At 39.7% G+C, this 19,362-nt stretch overlaps 1 protein-coding gene across 1 annotated transcript in view; it reads left to right on the top strand.

The window, feature by feature from the left end:
* FBN2 (fibrillin 2) overlaps nucleotides 1-19,362 on the top strand; it is a 384,738-nt gene that overhangs the window by 238,418 nt on the left and 126,958 nt on the right. Inside the window, exons 20-28 of the mRNA XM_063964252.1 lie at nucleotides 7,402-7,521; nucleotides 8,699-8,836; nucleotides 9,785-9,835; nucleotides 12,088-12,213; nucleotides 12,660-12,887; nucleotides 13,177-13,302; nucleotides 14,599-14,727; nucleotides 15,653-15,778; nucleotides 17,744-17,869. Of these exons, the coding sequence (XP_063820322.1) occupies nucleotides 7,402-7,521; nucleotides 8,699-8,836; nucleotides 9,785-9,835; nucleotides 12,088-12,213; nucleotides 12,660-12,887; nucleotides 13,177-13,302; nucleotides 14,599-14,727; nucleotides 15,653-15,778; nucleotides 17,744-17,869 (1,170 nt within the window). The remainder of the gene's footprint in view (nucleotides 1-7,401; nucleotides 7,522-8,698; nucleotides 8,837-9,784; nucleotides 9,836-12,087; nucleotides 12,214-12,659; nucleotides 12,888-13,176; nucleotides 13,303-14,598; nucleotides 14,728-15,652; nucleotides 15,779-17,743; nucleotides 17,870-19,362) is intronic.

Genomic DNA, 19,362 nt, shown 5'->3' with positions numbered 1-19,362 from the left:
TGGCCTCATGCACCAAGGTAGGGACCAGTCCTACTTTAACCATTGCTGACCCACAACAAGTTTCTATATTCACCTCAGCAGTGGCATAATGTTGGGTATCCCCATGTATGCAAGTTACCCCAATAGGTATTTGCTGGACCTTTAAGGGGTTCACTAACCCAGCTTTCACGAGGGTAACTAAACTTCCTGAATCTAGCAAGGCCTCTATATCCTGACGCTGTTGCCTGTAAAGTTAATCAACAACTGCCTGCTGTTGTCTCTTATTTTCCTCCATTGCCACCTGCTGCTGTCTTATATTTTCCTCCATTGCCACCTGCTGCTGTCTGTTGGCCTCCTGCTGTAGTCTCCAATTTTCCTCCATTGCCACCTGCTGTGGTCTCCTATTTTCCTCCATTGCCTCCTGCTGTTGTCTCCTATTTTCCTCCATTGCCACCTGCTGCTGTCGGTTGGCCTCCTGCTGAGCCGCTGTAGCTTGCAGCAAGGCTTTAAGCAGATCCTCCATGTCGACAGATTTTTCAGGCGGCTTTGTAGCTGCTTTCACCCAAGACATATATCAAACCCTCAGGGGTGAGTCTCAGTAACTTCACACTGGGCTGTATCTGCATAAACCACCGTTTTCTGCAGGCCTCACAAAGCTGCTGCTTTCACTTATGCGCAGAACGGTGTGCTCGCATTCTCCACCAAGTTGTAACACTGTAGGGGTGCAAGGCGCCTTTTCCTGGGGAATACGGCCGCACGCAGCAGCTGAGGAACAACACAAGTCCAGTTTCTGGTACAACTGACCCCGGCCAGTTTTATTGAAACAGAAAATAAAACAAACCCCAAAATAAAAATACCTTGCCTGTCCGGCACTAACTAAACATAAGATATTCCTAACTGTCACTAAACAAAACACAGAGTTCGTCAGTACATACTGTATAGCTTACTTGCATCAGAAAGCGTGTCTCTCACACACAGATCCTCCAGCCTTCCCAGGCAGTCTGCTCATACTAATCAGGTTAGAAGCACTATAACACTCTTACACAGCTGAAACCCTGATTAGCCCTCTGTGAGGCCAAAGACCCGAACTGGGCCCAATGTCTAGAACTCGCCTTATCTCTCTCTCAGAGCCTTTACCCATCTTTTACAGCAAACTGAAAAGGTTCAGACAAAACAAAAAGCATTTTTTCTAGAAGTTAACATTTTCTAAAACATGTAAGACAAGAACCTGGGACAAATATACCTGCCCTCAAACACTATCCCAGTGTTCTTGTCACAATATATATATATACAGTCACTTGGATTACAGCTTATGAATACAAAATGAATCCCACCTTTCTTAATGGAGCTGTGCCTCAATATATTACAGATGTGTCTACTTATCTTGTATCCCTGCATGTTAAACAGCCCTCCTTCTCACGCCATGCCGGCGTGTGACTTGGTAGAGCAGAGCGTCTTTTCGTGCAATGTTTTCCATTAAAATGTATATTATTCGCAAAACAATGCGAATAGGATGCACAAGCTACTGTATAGTCACACATGCCTATATTCTGTGTTCGACTTTACCTGCATATGAACTGCAATGCTGCAGTGTTTTCCTAGAGTGTTTTTCCTAGAAAACACTGTATTGTAGCATTTTGTATGCAGATACAGGTACAGTTGCACACCAAATATAGGAATGTTGCATATTATTTTAATCAGCAGAGTCTAGAGATGCGTTTAAAGATGTGAATAAGACACATTTTTGGCAAAAAAAGACAGTCAACACTAACGGAGTTGCACGGGACTCACTCAGGGCCGTAACTAGGTATGTGCACTGTGTGCCTTGCACACAGCGCAACCAGCAGCCTCCACAATCTATATTTGACAAGTCCCTGAATGTCAGCTCTGCCTTCCATCTCCCCCAAGCCGGAGCTTACAGTGCAGCTGCGGGCAGTATTGGGCGACCCCCCCACCCTCCGTCCTCCCTCGTGCTACGCTGAGCCGCAAGCATTAATGCCCGACCCCCCCTCTCGTGGTACGCTGAACCGCGAGCATTAATGCCCGAATCACCCTCCCTCCTTTGTGGTACGCTGAGCTTCGAGCATTAATGCTCAACCCCCCCCCCTCCCTCCCTCTTGGTACGCTGAGCTGTCAGCATTAATGCCTGAACCTCCCTCCCTCGTGGTATGCTGAGCCATGAGCATTAATGCCCAACCCCCCCTCCCTCGTGGTACGCTGAGCCAAGAGCATTAATGCCGGACCCCCTCTCCCTCCCTACCTTGTGGTATGCTGAGCCGTGAAGCTATTTTAATTATCCACTATATCAATTAATATATATTTTATATGATTATATTTGAAAATGAACAATCTATATACATAAAAGTGAAAATATGTATGTATGTATATATATATATATATATATATATATATATGTTCTTCATAGGCTCCTACATGGTTTAATGGATCTGGATCAAACTTGGTACACGTGCCCGTCATTATCCAACTTAAAATATTGGTGGGGTTTAAACTAAAAATATCCACCCCTTTCAGGGTCAATGCCATATATCTGATATGCAGTATATTAAATTAATTTGTCTTTTAGTTTGTCTGTCCAATTATGCATTTGGACATCCCTGCCCTGATTGGGATGAAACCAACCCAAAGTGGTTCAGTTGGATCCTGACTAGGTTTTAGTGGGGTTAGGGTCGGACTGCGGAATGCGCTGGCAGAACTTTGACCCATGGAGCCTGTTCTGGGCCTGTCATTGGATGGATTTAGATAGAAACTTCATAGAGTGGTAGATACTAGAAGACATACTAGGGGGTTGGGCTCCCAGTTGGACCTCCAATGGTGTACGCTGGGCAGAACTTTGACAAGGAGAGCCTATTGTGAGCTTTCCACTGGATGGATTTTGAGGATAATGTCACAGAGTGGTAACATTGGACCCCACAAGACATACTAGGTGGTTAGGGTCCCGGTCGGACCTCCCCTTGGAGTACGCTGGGCAGAACTTTGACTAATGTGGCCTACTCTGGGGCTTCCACTGGGTGGATATTAATGAAAACTTTAATAAACTGTAATAACTGGCATAACTAACCATAACTTAGTGACCTGAAATATCTGACAGCAATTGAGGTGGGAAGACAAAAAATGTCGTGTACCCAATAGCCTTGGAATAGCAACATTGATAACAGAACAAAATTTTCGCAATGGAAAAATGATTATAAAACTGAACAGAAAGATAAGCTGGGTATCAGGACTACTAGCGACACCCCAAAAACAACACTGGGCAGCCACCTCATGGGTGTGTTGGAAGAGCTACTAACTTCTTAATATTTTTAATATGTTATCAGTAGAGATGAGCGGGTTCGGTTCGTCGAGATCCGAACCCCCCGAACTTCACCTATTTTACACGGATCCGAGGCAGCCTCAGATCTTCCCGCCTTGCTCGGTTAACCTGAGCGAGGTCGAACGTCATCATCCCACTGTCGGATTCTCGCGAGATTCATATTCCATATAAAGAGCCGCGCGTCGCCGCCATTTCCACTCGTGCATTGGAGATTGAACGGAGAGGACGTGGCTACGTTCTCTCCCTGAAAAGCTCCATATCTGTGCTCAGTGTGCTGAAAATATCTGTGCTCAGTGTGCTGAAAATATCTGTGCTCAGTGTGCTGAAAATATCTACGTTCTCTGCCTGAAAAGCTCCATATCTGTGCTCAGTGTGCTGCAAATATCTATGTTCTCTGCCTGAAAAGCTGCATATCTGTGCTCAGTGTGCTGCAAATATCTGTGCTCAGTGTGCTGCATTGTGGGGACCACCAGTATATAATTATAGTAGTACAGTGCAGTATTTTGGTGACCAACAGTATATAGTTGTACAGTACAGTAGGCCATTGCTGTATCTTGCAGCTCCGTGTCACTTCAAGTATCCATATCTGTGCTGCATTGTTGTGAGCAGTATAGTAGTACAGTGCAGCATTTTGGTGACCACCAGTATATAGTTGTACAGTACAGTAGGCCATTGCTGTATCTTGCAGCTCCGTGTCACTTCAAGTATCCATATCTGTGCTGCATTGTTGTGAGCAGTATAGTAGTACAGTGCAGCATTTTGGTGACCACCAGTATATATAGTAGTACAGTACAGTAGGCCATTGCCGTATCTTGCTGCTCTGTGTCACTTCTAGTATCCTGATCAGTGTTTAATATCTGTGCTCAGTGTCAGTGCTGCATTGTGGTGACCAGTATACTACAGTACAATAGTCCAGTACTTTTCTTGCTGCTCAGTGTCATGTCGCCGTAATATCATCAGTGATCAGTATAATCAGTGCTCAGTAAAATCAGTGCTCAGTAAAATCAGTGCTCAGTAAAATCAGTGCTCAGTATAATCAGTGCTAGGTAAAATCAGTGCTCAGTATAATCAGTGCTCAGTATAATCAGTGATCAGTATAATCAGTTCTCAGTATAATCAGTGTGCTCGGTTTTCCGCCATTAGTGCATTGGGATTTAGACAATTGATGAAGTTATTGTGTCCCCGGTACAAAATCCCATCTAGATTCCACTTCACTAGGCAGGCGATAGCGAGATTTTACCAATTAATATCAGTGATTTATAATTAATTATTAATTACAGTGATCTTGCCAAATGATTCCAGTGATTTTGTCATTTTCTTCCAGTGATTTGGACCAATAATACCATTGATTAGAACAAATAATTCCTGTGATATTGAGGTATTTGTGTCGCTTAGCTTAGCCATCCAGCGACCACAGTGCACCTCTTTTTCTCTTTTCTTTGCATCATGTGCTGTTTGGGGACTATTTTTTTAAGTGCCATCCTGTCTGACACTTCCGTATATGTCCAGTGGTACTGCCATTTGATATAATTCCCGACATTACTGCCATTTATTTCCAGTGATTTTGTCATTTTCTTCCAGTGATTTGGACCAATAATACCATTGATTAGAATTAATAATTCCTGTGATTTTGTGATTTTCTTCCAGTGATTTGGACCAATAATACCATTGATTAGAACAAATAATTCCAGTGATTTTGTCATTTTCTTCCAGTGATTTGGACCAATAATACCATTGATTAGAACGAATAATTCCTGTGATATTGAGGTGTTTGTGTCGCTTAGCTTAGCCGTCCAGCGACCACAGTGCTCCTCTTTTTCTCTTTTCTTTGCATCATGTGGTGTTTGGGGCCAATTTTTTTAAGTTCCATCCTGTCTGCCACAGCAGTGCCACTCCTAGATGGGCCAGGTGTTTGTGCCGCCCTCTTGGGTCGCTTAGCTTAGTCATCCAGCGACCTCGGTGCAAATTTTAGAACTAAAAATAATATTGTGAGGTGTGAGGTGTTCAGAATAGACTGGAAATGAGTGGAAATTATGGTTATTGAGGTTTTTAATACTATAGGATCAAAATGACCCCCAAATTATATGATTTAAGCTGTTATTGAGGGGTTTTTTTTAAAAAAAAACAGCCGAATCCAAAACACACCCGAATCAGACAAAAAAATGTCAGGGAGGTTTTGCCAAAACGCGTCCAAATCCAAAACACGGCCGCGGAACCGAAACCAAAACCAAAACACAAAACCCGAAAAATTTCAGTTGCACATCTCTAGTTATTAGTTACATCCCACTCATTGACAACTTAATAACTGGAAAATTTAAACCCCGGGCAACATCATGTACTTTAGCTAGTGTAATATGAATTGAATTCTATTGGCTGTTTTATATATTATACAGTATCTCAAAAGTTGACCAATATCTTACTTATTATTTCATGATATGCATATGAGAATAAACTCTCAGGGTAACCCCATATTATAAAGGAAATGTGCAATCTGCTTGCCGGCTTTTCAAAATCCAACTCCGAGGAACAGTTCCTTTTAACTTCCTCAATTGGCCTTTTTATTTTTTTTACTCAATACATTTTATTGAAAAAAGAGCAAAACAAGTTATACAAGACTTGTAAACAAAGATTTTCATTACTAGTAGAGAGGAACAATAATACAAAAGCAGTAAATTAAAGGGGGAAGAGAACAAAAAGGGACACAGTTTTACAGAGAAAATGCAATACGCACAACAAAATGAAGAGTTTCTTGTTTCAAGCTCAAAGATGTGAAAGGTTAACTGGACTGAGGGTGGAAGAACTATTAGACGGGGCATGATGGGTAGCATAATAATAATAATATCATAAGCTCCATTTTCCAAAAAGGAATGAATAATATGTGTTGTGTGATAGCAAAATATATCATTAGAATTCATATAATCAACAAAGATGCTCAAGAATGGATATCCTTAAAACCTTGGACTATTAGGGTACCTTGAGGACTGAGTATGGGAATCTGTATAAACTCCTACAATACTATTTATATACAGATATATGGTAGTTACTGCTTATAATTCATACTTGCTAAAGGCACTTGGCACATGACTCATTTTTAAAGTTTTCAAGATAAGGAAAGGAGTAATTGTCCTAAGGCCACACTGCTCTTTATACCTGAGGGATGGCATTGGGAGATGGCTAATGTGCTGTCCTGTAAATGTGCAAATAAACCTAAAGTGCTGGAAAATAATACAAGCGTGGCTGTTTTGCTGACTCAAAGCTGATTTTACCACCAGACTTGCTTTACTGACCGCAGAGGCCCAAACAGGTGGGATCCGGGCGGGGGAGAGGGGGTGGTTAGGTTACCACACAGCTGATTTCAGTGCCAGACTGGCTTTACTGGCCGCAGAGGCCCATATAGGTGGGATGTGGTATCTGGGTGGGGGGAGGGGAGGGTTAGGTTGCCACACAGCTGATTTTGCCACCAGACTTGCTTTACTGGCCGCAGATGCCCATACAGGTGGAATACAGGGGGGGGGGGGGTTTGTTAGGTTACCACACAGCGGGTTTCAGTATCAGACATGCATTTCTGGCCGCAGAGCCCCATACAGGTTGCCACAGAGCTGATTTTACCACCAGTCTTTAAGATATGAACTACGTAGTTACCACCTGAATTGCTGGGACTACAGTACAACAATAGAGAACATCAATTTACCTACATAATTATATATTTTGCAACTCTCTCCAATAAGGACACAGTGATCTGACTACAATAGATTTTTATACCAACTCTTTTTAGCTCAGTACCTAAAGACCAGTGCAGTCATGCAAGTAATGGCAAAAAGAATATGGTTGTCTGTGTGTTTCTTGGAATGTGAGTGCTGGATAGGAAAACACCAGTTTTACTTCTCCAAAGACTTCAAATTATGGAAAAATATATACAGCATCTCTGCCAAAACGTTTTATTATATGTCATAAGTCATGCCATGTTAGTATCATAGAATTGTATGCTAAAATAATGAGCAGACATGTCTGCATATTTCTATTTATCCATTTCAGGATTCTCTTTGCTGCAAAATCCAAGTCTAACCAAAAGTATTTTGTTTGTATTCCAGACATAAATGAATGTGAAAGTAACCCATGTGTTAATGGAGTGTGTAGAAATATTGTTGGTTCCTTTCACTGCGAGTGTTCTCCTGGCAGTAAGCTGGATTCCACCTCTCGCATTTGCATAGGTTGGTATCTCCATGTTTAATAGGAAGCTTGTAAATATCATCAGTGTCGGACTGGGGCATGTAGTGCCCATCGGGGGAATGCAGTAGTAGGGGCCCATGTTTAGGGGCGTGGCAAGTCTGCTGAGGTTGTGTGGCCTGCCACCTCATTGGTTTGACTAACCATTAGAGAGTGCAACATCTGGGCCCCTTCATTAAATTCAGTAAATTCAGCTGCTGCATGCATGATAATGTACCAGATTAATAACAGCAATGCACTGTAGAAAATACACCATAGTCCAGTATAAGGTAACATATGTATGATGTATAATTCAAGTGCACAGTCAAGAACCTGATCCTTAGAGCAGGAGGTGTAGCCCCAGGCAGTGGGGCCCACCGGTGGTTCCCCTGTAGCCCTGTGGGCCAGTCCAAGCCTGAATATCAACAATAAACAGACACTAGTAATAGATAAAGCTAACACACCAAATCTGCATCACTTTTATATCTAAAGCTGGGGCAAAGAGACTGATGATTTGGTTATAAGTATAGAAAAAGTTATATATGTCATCCTATAAACAGCTACAGTACACTAGAAGAAAGGCACCTGCCATATCCGAATCAACGCAGAGTCTATTGTTATCACCAGCCATACGTATACTTCTGATTTCTGAGGCTATACGTTATGTTCATGATATCTGGCTAGAAGACTTAATTCTACCATTATAGAGTAATTGAGGATCTCCCTTTCAATGTGTAGAAATACATATACTGCGTAATTGTAATTCCATTCCCACTGTATCCCTTTCATTATACTAAAATAAAAATGATTTTTATTTTTCATATCAACTTAGACGCTGCTTAAACTGGAGTTTGAATCTATATAGTTATTTTCTTTAAGATGTCTTACATGTCAATATGACAGATGTAGACCAGGGCAAATAGCACTCTATTATTTGTATTATATATTATTATCAGAGTGATACATTAAGCAATATAAATGGATACATAATGGATGCAATAGTAACATAATTATGGGGCTCATATTACATGATTACATTAAAAATACAAAGGGAAGGGGACCCTGGCCGCAAGAACATTCTATGCAATGTTTATGGAGATTGTATGCAGCGTGTTGGGTATTGTGTTTATTTGTTGTTGTATTATGTTATTACATAAAGGACTATTATTTAATGTACGGCAGATAGTCTCAAGGGAACATGTTGGCTCAATATTCAGGATGATCGCTGTGAGGTCAATATTAATGGAGCAACTCTAAAGTCCGAATGCTGCGCTAGTCTGGGAGCTGCGTGGGGAAGTCCTTGTGAAAGATGCGAAATAGGTAACGTACTGTACAGTTGTTTATACTTCTAATGTTCTAATAAATTACCTGATTGAAATAATAAACTGTTACACGTGTGAATAAATAAATTCAATAAATTCAAGAGTGAAATTAGAAACATTGGGCCGGATGTAATGGCTTGTGAGATGGCCGGAGCTCTGAGTATCTGGCCGAACTCTTACGTTTTTTTTAAAGCAGCAAAGGTTTACAAGGCAAAACCTTGTTGATTTTGCATTGTAAATGTTTGCTGCTTTAAAAAAGCGTACGAGTTCGGCCAGAGTCTCGAAGCTCCAGGCGTCTCGCAAGCCATTACATCTGGCCCCTTATGTCTCCAACGCGAGAGTAATGTCACAATATTTAGCTCTCAATGCAACTGGTCATCATCTACCAGTGTTTTGTCACAACAGTTCTAATGGCCTATGGACACAGATGCCAATGTGTTTGTTAATGACCATCACAGGATACAGGCCTGTTATTTATCAGGTAACTCAATAATAAGGTGTGTATATTATGATTTTTTTTTTTTTTTAAACCCTGGTCTGTGACTATATGCAAAAGTGGTTAAAGCCGTGGCCAATTGACTAACTACAATAGCGCCTAAAGGTCAGCATGAGCCATGTAATACTCAGCAATTACAGACTTACAGAGCAGAGATGGGGGAAGTAGATGTCTCTTTTACCCCATTTCCCATTCTATAATCAGACTCTGTAAAGCCCTCATGTGCATTGTCACTCCATATCCCAATAGAGATCAGTGATGTCAATGTATCCTTCTCGCCTGTCAAAAACAGAGGTTACATTATAGATAAAAAAAGCTGTCTGTGCACAAATGGCGTTACTCTTTTACAGTGTCATAAACAATTGAGAATGACCTATTTGGAGGCAAATTAAAATATGACTATTTATAGAAATAAATTGTAATAAATGAACGTAATTTATTATATTACAGATACAGCCTGTCCCCGTGGATTTGCAAGAGTCAAAGGGGTCTCATGTGAAGGTGACAAAATCTATCCTGTTTTTAATTAAATATCAATAGCATTTTTGTTCTTATAAACATGGCAAAATGTTCTTATTATTTGAATTGTGTGTTCTGCCTTAGATTGATATGCGGTGCTGAAAAGATAATCAGACATGCTTAATTTACAGTAGTTAGCTAGCTGAGTACAATGAAACCATTGCATACCTAAGTAGTAGTTTAATACACCTTTCTTCTAATTTCATAGAAGTTCTGGTGACCTTTTGAAATATATATTCTTACTGTGTAAGCTATTTGAAGCATTTTAGAGTGTACAGTACTGTATTTGTCTTTACAGCTGTCATTTACAGGTGGCCAACCATTCACAGGTTACACAGTGGCGAGTCTCATCCAAAAGGCTTCCCCAATAAGCTGCAGTTTTGTCATAATAAAATTCCTAATACCCCGTAGCCTAGATAATAAAGCAGGCTGCCCTAATGGGAAGGCACACTACGAATGGCAGAAGTCCTGAAGTTTTTCTAGTTGTTGGCTGCTGTTAGTACATAGGTGGTCATTCCAAGTTGTTCGCTCGCTAGCAGGTTTTAGCAGCCGTGCAAACGCTATGCCGCCTCCCACTGGGAGTGTATTTTAGCTTAGCAGAAGTGCGAACGAAAGGATCGCAGAGCGGCTAAAAATAATTTTGTGCCGTTTCAGAGTAGCTTCAGACCCACTCAGCGCTTGCGATCACTTCAGACTATTCAGTTCCTGTTTTGACGTCACGAACACGCCCTGGATTCACCCAGCCATGCCTGTGTCTTTCCTGGCACGCCTGCGTTTTTCCGAACACTTCCTGAAAACGGTCAGTTGACACCCAGAAACGCCCCATTCATGTCAATCACTCTGCGGCCAGCAGTGCGACTGAAAAGCTTTGCTAGACCTTGTGTGAAACTACATCGTTCGTTGCTATTGTACGACGCGCTTGCGCATTGCGCCGCATACGCATGCACAGAAGTGCAGAATTTTAGCCTGATCGCTGCGCAGCGAACGAAAGCAGCTAGCGATCAACTCGGAATGACCCCCATAGAACACTACTAGTTGCTTATTTCCTTGTGATATTAGTATACAGTTGTTGCTGATTTCCTTGTGATATTAGTGCACAGAACACTTATTATATCCTTGTCATAATATTAGTACACAATAGTTTCTAGTTTCTTTGTGCTATTACAGGTTGAGTATCCCATATCCAAATATTCCGAAATACGGAATATTCCGAAATACGGACTTTTTTGAGTGAGAGTGAGATAGTGAAACCTTTGTTTTTTGATGGCTCAATGTACAGAAACTTTGTTTAATACACAAAGTTATTAATAATATTGTATTAAATGACCTTCAGGCTGTGTATATAAGATGTATATGAAACATAAATGAAATGTGTGAATGTAGACACACTTTGTTTAATGCACAAAGTTATAAAAAATATTGGCTAAAATTGCCTTCAGGCTGTGTGTTTAGGGTGTATATATAACATAAATGCATTCTGTGCTTAGATTTAGGTCCCATCATCATAAGATCTCATTATGGTATCTAATTATTCCAAAATACGGAAAAATCCGATATCCAAAATACCTCTGGTCCCAAGCATTTTGTATAAGGGATACTCAATAGTAAATATTCTGCTAGTAGTTGCTGAGTTCTTGTGTTGATTTGGAAAAAGAACTAAAAATATAGATCATATTAAACTTAAACTTTCTGTTAGTTTTAAATATGAACATTAGAATTTGGATTTTGTTTTGCAGATAACATAATCTTTTGTACAAAGAATTCAGCATTTGGCTGATTTGTGCATTCTCCCCAATACTTATACCATTCATTACTAGTAGCCAAATACTAATAAACATATAAAACCTTGACTGACATTGCGACTTCTTGCTTTAAGTCTTAGCCTGTAACCATCTATATGAGCAGTTCCTGATCTACATACTGTGACATGCCAATATCATAATTTACTTTTTTGGTAGTTATCGTGTGTTAAAATATTTTGATTAACAAAACTGGATCATTCTCAATCTTTGCTATTTATTTCCATTTTCAGTTAAAATATACTTCGGTTATAGCTTTAGCTGCTCTTCTTTCTTTTGATACTTTTGCGTTCAGCCTGATTGTATGATGATTTGACACGTTCTTCTGAAGTGCTGCTTAGAAATCAATAGGATTTTGTCATATCTAATCTTTACACTCACTATGTTAGGTATCTTAATAAGGCGTAACTGGTCTACTTTGTTTTTGTGCTTCAGATGTCAATGAGTGTAAAGTGTTTCCAGGTGTATGTCCCAACGGGCTGTGCATCAATACTCAGGGATCTTTCCTCTGCGATTGTCCTGGTGGGTTCACATTGGATGGAACAGGCAGAGTTTGCCTAGGTAAATACTGTATTTTGTTACTTGGTGAAATATATATATATATATATATATATTTATATATACATAATGCACAAGTAGGTTGTTGTGGGATTGGCACTCTCAGTACTTGATGGTAGCTGCAGCCGGTGCCATCATAATAAAAGAGTATATAAATAAATATGTATATATATATATATGTATATATATATATATATATATATTTATCTATATCTTTATAATGGTGTCTTAGAAATCTTGCACATAGGTAATGATATCACCATTACATACAGTATGTTTGTTATTCTCAGAAAGTAATTTACTATCTCGTCTATTTGTATGGGTTCGTCCACTTCTTTTTGACAATTTTTGGGTTAGAATTTTAGTGCTAACTAATTTATTTTGCATTTCTTTACGAAGGGCTTCAATAAATAAATGAAATGATTAACAGCGTGTTTACTCACTTACAGATTTACGTATGGAGCAGTGTTTCCTAAAATGGGATGAAGATGAATGTGTCCAGCCTATTCCTGGCCGGTTCCGTCTGGATGCCTGCTGCTGTGCTGTAGGAGCAGCCTGGGGCTCAGAGTGTGAGGAGTGTCCACAGCCTGGTTCTAACGAATATAATCTGTTGTGTCCCAGAGGTCCAGGCTTTACCAATAGAGCAGATGTTTTATCGGGGAGACCTTTCTACAAAGGTAATACTCTTTAATACAATAAATGAGTATGGACTCGCCAGATACTTAGTTACTTTTAAATAGCAAGTCGTTTCATTACCTAGGCTTTAGGTTTTGGAATAAAAACTATTTCTAATAGATAAGACATTTTTTTAAGTAAATAAATTAGATTATCAAACTTCTTATCAATAAATGCACATTAAGGAAGGATATTACAAAATAAAGAATATTGTCTAGTGATAGCATCTGTAACTACTTTACAGGATTACTGGAGAAGCTCATATAATAATATCTGTTTGTTTGTCCCTAGATATAAATGAATGTAAAGCTTTCTATGGGATATGTACTAACGGGAAATGCAGAAATACAATTGGTAGCTTCAAGTGTAAATGTAACAATGGATTTGCTTTGGACATGGAAGAAAGAAATTGCACAGGTAATATGAAAACAGTTTTTAGTCTTTATTTGATTTGACATCCTTATTTCATTTTCAGAGCTGCATATTCTATATATATATATATATATATAGACAACTTTGCAAAACTAAAATAACTATCACTTTTAATAAATATTGTAAATATTGTCATTTAAATTTTCAATATATAAAAATGTTCATCAATGTGCCCATCCTTACCATCTTGTAAGCCTACTAATTGCTTAAATAAAGATAGCCATCATAAATTGCCAATAGGAGCTTTGGACACCATAAGTGAAAATAACACTTGTGGGTCAGGTCATACCCATATTGACTTATTTACTAATGCATATGTGAGTCATGTGGATCGGCCTGTCTTTGGAACCAGTTGTTTCTACTGTCAGCATACCCATACATGCTACACAACTTATGTTCAGGAAATTTTGCGTTGCATTTTTTCAGATGCTGCTTGCTCCATCTGCCCCAGATAGGTTTCACATACAGCATATATCCCAACATTTGTATTATGCATTTGGGATTCCTGCAAAAAGGGTGTGTGGCCTCAGCGCCTTTATGGGAATCTTGTGATTGCGAGCCACGCCTCCCGTTTCTGTCACTGTGGGGGCATGCTCGTCCCTCTGTCTCCCATGAAGAGAAACAGTGCACATGCATACGGCATCTATTCACTCCCAACTCCCCCCACCGTAAAACACTTTGGCCTACAGGTGGGACAGAGAAAAATGGGACTGTCCCACAAAAATCGGGACAGTTGGGAGGTATGCATACAGGAGTATATTTACTAAATGTCGATTTTAATCAGTTTATATCGATCTAAATCGATGTTGTGTTTCAGGGGATAAATTGATGTTTCAAGGAATAAATCAATGTTGTTTTTCAGGGGATAAATTAACTAACAGATGATTTTTCATATTGATATTTATACAGTATGTTAGCAAATGTGTATTTTAGCCCTTGAAGCATAAAAATTGATTTAGAGTAATATAAAAATCTACCTTTAGTAAATATACCCCATTGTGTCTACAACAATTTGCAGAGATTTTCACATTATTTTTCCAAGAAAAATTCTATCATATGATGGCTTAATGGTGACGGACAATGTTGTCTCAAACATTTAGTTATTTGTATATCATTGCTGATTGAGGTTAGAAGGAAATCCTACTGTATAATATTTAAGGAAGCTTTCCAGTAAGGTTTATTGGAAAAGTAGTTTGTAGTTCAATACACATAGTAAGATGTTGCCACTGAAATTAAAATCATTTCATTAAATAAATGCATTAAAGTTATCTGTATGTACAGACATTGATGAGTGCCGTATCTCTCCTGATCTGTGCGGAAGTGGAACTTGTGTCAATACTCCCGGCAGCTTTGAATGCGAGTGCTTCGAAGGCTTCGAAAGTGGCTTCATGATGATGAAGAACTGCATGGGTGAGTTATTGAGTAATTCTGTTCTCTGCTGCTTAGTGGTTTCTCCAGGCCCATCCCCCCACATTGTACTTACCATTCTATGGGCCTAATTCATGTTTGTACACACATGACCACGCAGCTGAAATATTTAAGGCTACAGAACTATAATCATTGCAGGATAAGCTGCCGTCTAGAAAAGAATATAGGCGCTCAGCAGAACCATCGTAAAGTCCTCAGCAACTGCTTACACATACGCAGCACTGATACTATAACGAGGAACATGACTCTTCAAATGAGCCTATGGTCACACAGACTGGCCGCAGCAGTAGCAGCGCTGACACCTTGTTTCTCTACATACATGATCACAACTGACGGAAGTTAGAATACACGCTCCAATGACGGCCATGACACACCTGCATTATTGCCTCCCCCAAATGGTCCCTTCCTGTCAATCACTCTGCATTAGAAAATCTCACTGGAAGCGTCATTGCGAAGGTACTTTAGCGTATGTGCAGTTCAATTGTAACGCATGCGCAGTATGCCAATAATTGCTCCATTGCGTGAATATTTCATTGAGTACAAAAACATGAATTTGGCCATATGTACTTAGTTATTCATGCCATTTTACCATTAATATCTACAGTAGTTGCATATCTGTCATTTGTCATGCATATAAAAGGTGTTTTAATTGCACTTACTTGTTTTATAATGTATATATCTATTGTATGTTGGTTTTGTAGCATCTTTTATATCCCTATGCATAAATAAAGCATATAAATGCATTACGTTGCTGTATGTGTCTGGATTGTATAGAGAGAGGTTACAGCACTTCTAAAAAAAAACTGTTTATGTGTTTTAGAAATCCCATTATGTTACCAGTCTGACTTAATGCCAGAGCAATTAGTAAATAATACCGATTTCAGTTTGTTTTATGTTTTTTTTCCAGACATAGACGAATGTGAACGGAACCCTTTGCTTTGCAGGGGTGGAGAATGTGTGAACACTGAGGGCAGTTTTCTATGCAACTGTCCCCTTGGACATGAACTCACGCCATCAGGAGATGCCTGTGTAGGTGCGTCTAGAGAATGACTTCATCTATTCCATATGACATATAATTCTGCAGTCTGTGCTGGTAATGAAAATACATATGATTAAAAGCCAGTAGTGTCTTTAAGCATTTCGGACCGTTGTCTAGAGCCCCAATTCTATGTTTAAAATAAATATAACATTTGAAGTTGATTTTGCTGATAGTTAATGTGTGTTTTGTGATTATGTATCTTTCATTATTGGGTAACAGAAAGCAGGGAGAGCATACAGAGCTGAATACAATATGTTATTGAGCTTCAATGGATATTTATCTTATTATGAGGGAATTTCAATTAGACCCGTTAATTTACTGGGTGTAAAAATGATGGTAGTATAATGCTCGGGGCTATTCAATTAGAGCTTCCTTTTTTCTCTCAGTAAAGTAACTGTTAATGGGCGTTAACAAATAGAATCCAGGATAAGTTCCCAGACCTATGTGTGAACACGGCCACAGCATCCAAAAATGGGCCATCTATCAGAGGGTTTTTTTCAAGTCTACTCAGGCTCTAAAAAAAAATCTTTGTTAACTGCAGCCCAAGTGCTGCCTGAGGGGCTAATTCAATAGCCGTGGGGGATCAATTAACCCACAGTAAATTACCGCAGCTAACTGAAATCTCCCCTATTTCTTTTAGTAAAAGTAAAGGCAAACCACAAAATCATTTTTATCTACATCATCTCCACCCCTCTACAGAACTTCAAACGGGCTCTTAAGACCCACTTCTTTACCAAACCCAGCCAAATCTCATCCTCACCCTCTGTCCCACGCTCAATCAACCCCATCTGTCTCACCCCTGTCTGTCTGCCCCGCCCCTTTAGAATGTAAGCTCTCGAGTAGGGCCCTCTTCCCTCATGTGCTTATCCTTTTCTCTTTTCTTACTTTAATAATCCTCAACTGCCCAAATCCGGCAGTTTTTGGCCACCTTGGAAATTATCACAGTGTCGTCTACTGATGTAGTTATGCTTAATTACCCTGTACTTGTCCTATATTGTCTTCAACTGTAAGTCACTGTTTTCCTGTTTTGATTATGTGCATATGTACTCTGTAATTGGGCTCTGCAGAACCCTTGTGGCGCCATATAAATAAAGGATAATAATAATAATAATAATAATAATAATCATGTACCAGAAAGAATTGCCAGTGAAACTTAAAGGGTATATTACAAATCCCTGTTAAATGTGGTTATCACAGATAACATTATAAGTTTGACAAAGACACATGTTTGAATGGCATATGTGACACAACATAAAATAGTAAAGCATTCTCTCCTGTTTAAAGTTGGGACTAGGGCGCTCACGGGTTCAGGGTCAGCAACCTGCCACTTGTTTTGTTATCTTTCCTCATTTTCTTGCTACATGGCAGGGATTGAGGCTGTGCCCAGTGGGGAGTTATACAGTTGGAGTGTGAACAGCAGACATGGCTTAAGGTGCCAAAACCCTTACATCTGGCCTTGATTGTTCCCATTCTTTGCAGTCAGGATCACATTTACTGTATTGGCTGCTGTAAGCACGCACTCTATTCACTAGCCTTAACTCTTCTACATAGAACATGCAGCAACGTCCTGACCTGTCACAGAGCAGACAGTATTAACAGTATCTGACACAATTCATCCCCAGTTCGGTTAACTCAAGTTCATCTGTTATACTAACCTCTTCCCAAATTAATTCAACATTTTGTTACTTCTGTTAAATCAATATCAGTAATATTGTTCTGAAACCTTTAGGTTGACACACTGGAACTCAGTGTATCCCATATATTTGAACCTTTTACATATGTACTTTTTTCTGCATGGAGCTGTGTACCTTCTGTGGCGCTACAGTAAATTAATATATACTTTGGTGAATAATGAGACAGTAACAGTTTAATCCATTTGACCATATAAAAGCTGCAAAATACTGTATAACGATGTAGCTTGTTTATGTTTTCAAAATATTTGTTCTGTATCCCATACAGATGTGAATGAGTGCTCTCTCAGTGACAGTCTATGCAGGAATGGAAAGTGTGTGAACATGATTGGCACATACCAATGCTCCTGTAACCCAGGGTATATATCTACCCCAGATAGACTGGGCTGCATAGGTAAGTAGTGAAGAATAGAATGACCTAAGTATGGAACGATTACATAAGAATCATTTGAGGCATCTGAATGGGAGATTAATTATGCGCTTGGAGAATGGAACCACTAAGAGAAGAGTATGAAGTAGGATAACATAATTATGTGCTGATAAAAAGACTAAAGCAACATTATAGTTATATCACCTTAATAAAGAGAAAGAAACATTCAAAATAATACTTTTTGCATCATATAGCAACGCTATAGGGCCTATTCTTCAACGGACTATCCGGTCCCCTATAATTAAGTATGCAACTCGCTGCAAATTGCGGCAAGTGGATATATATGTACCTGAGCAATTCATTATTGCTGCAATGCCATGGAAAGTTGCTCTAAAAAAACAGCTGTCCCCACAATCAGTAACATTAGCAGTGTTACTTACCCCTCTGGAGCCGGACGGCTGCACATGTGTGACCTGAGTTCAAGCATGTGCACGGCCACCGGTCTCTCAGTGAGGAGGCGGCAGTGGGGTCGACTTGGATCCCTCTTCGCTACCATGGATCGCCTTCCATTAGGAAGGAGCATGAAGTCGGGAATCAGCTCCATCTTAAGATGGTGTAAATTCCTGCAAGTTATCATGCTCCTAATAATGATTGGGTACTTTGCATAATTCTGGTGATGAATAGGCCCCTATAACATGTTATTATCACATTAATGTATACTTACAAACTCTACTGAATTCTTGGGTCTGTAGGAAAGATGGGGGAAGCTTAATGATGCGATTGTCAGAGAAACATCACCTTGTCTTTGCCCTTCTTCATGAATCCACAATTTGGGGCCTTATGATGAGAAGCACCCCCATTCCCAATTAAGTGTACCTAATGTATACCTGACGTGAATATGATGCTGTTACAGAGCTGCACTCATATTGTGATTTTTTTGCAGTTTATTTCCTTTATTTTGCAAATTTAGTTACAAATGCGTTTAAAGTCATCTTGAGCCCCTGCATCAAAGGAACTGTGCATGTGAGCAGTGCCAGAGGAACTGGATACTTTTTCTTTAGAAATGCTTGACTCCGTTGCCCCTCATGCATCAGTATTTCATTTGTTTTTAATAAGCTTTGGGATCCCCTAGAAAACTTTTGATGGTACCCTCATTTTTTAAGGTGGGGATACCCTCCTCACCCCCTACCCCTTCTGTCACTGACTTATCAAACCTCCAGCTTTCTCCACTTCCTCCACTGTGTGCTGTTCCATGCCAATCTGCTCTTCCTGCTCAGAGTAGAAGTGCATTCTGGAACTCAAACACTTTGCAGTATCATTAAGCTCCCTGACTGTGAACAATACAGAGGAGAGCATGGTCCTTGAGCATCACAGGTGACCACTATAGTACATGGGATTTGGTGGCTGAGGAGAACAGATAAGTTTATTCTAAGTCCCTTGTTCCATGCAAGAAAAAGATTGCTGCACTACACACTAATATACAGGTTGAGTATCTCTTATCCAAAATGCTTGGGGCC

The sequence above is a fragment of the Pseudophryne corroboree genome, chromosome 1 (assembly GCF_028390025.1).
Source record: "Pseudophryne corroboree isolate aPseCor3 chromosome 1, aPseCor3.hap2, whole genome shotgun sequence".
In the NCBI taxonomy this organism is placed as follows: domain Eukaryota; kingdom Metazoa; phylum Chordata; class Amphibia; order Anura; family Myobatrachidae; genus Pseudophryne; species Pseudophryne corroboree.
This window is presented reverse-complemented; position numbering and strand designations above follow the sequence as displayed.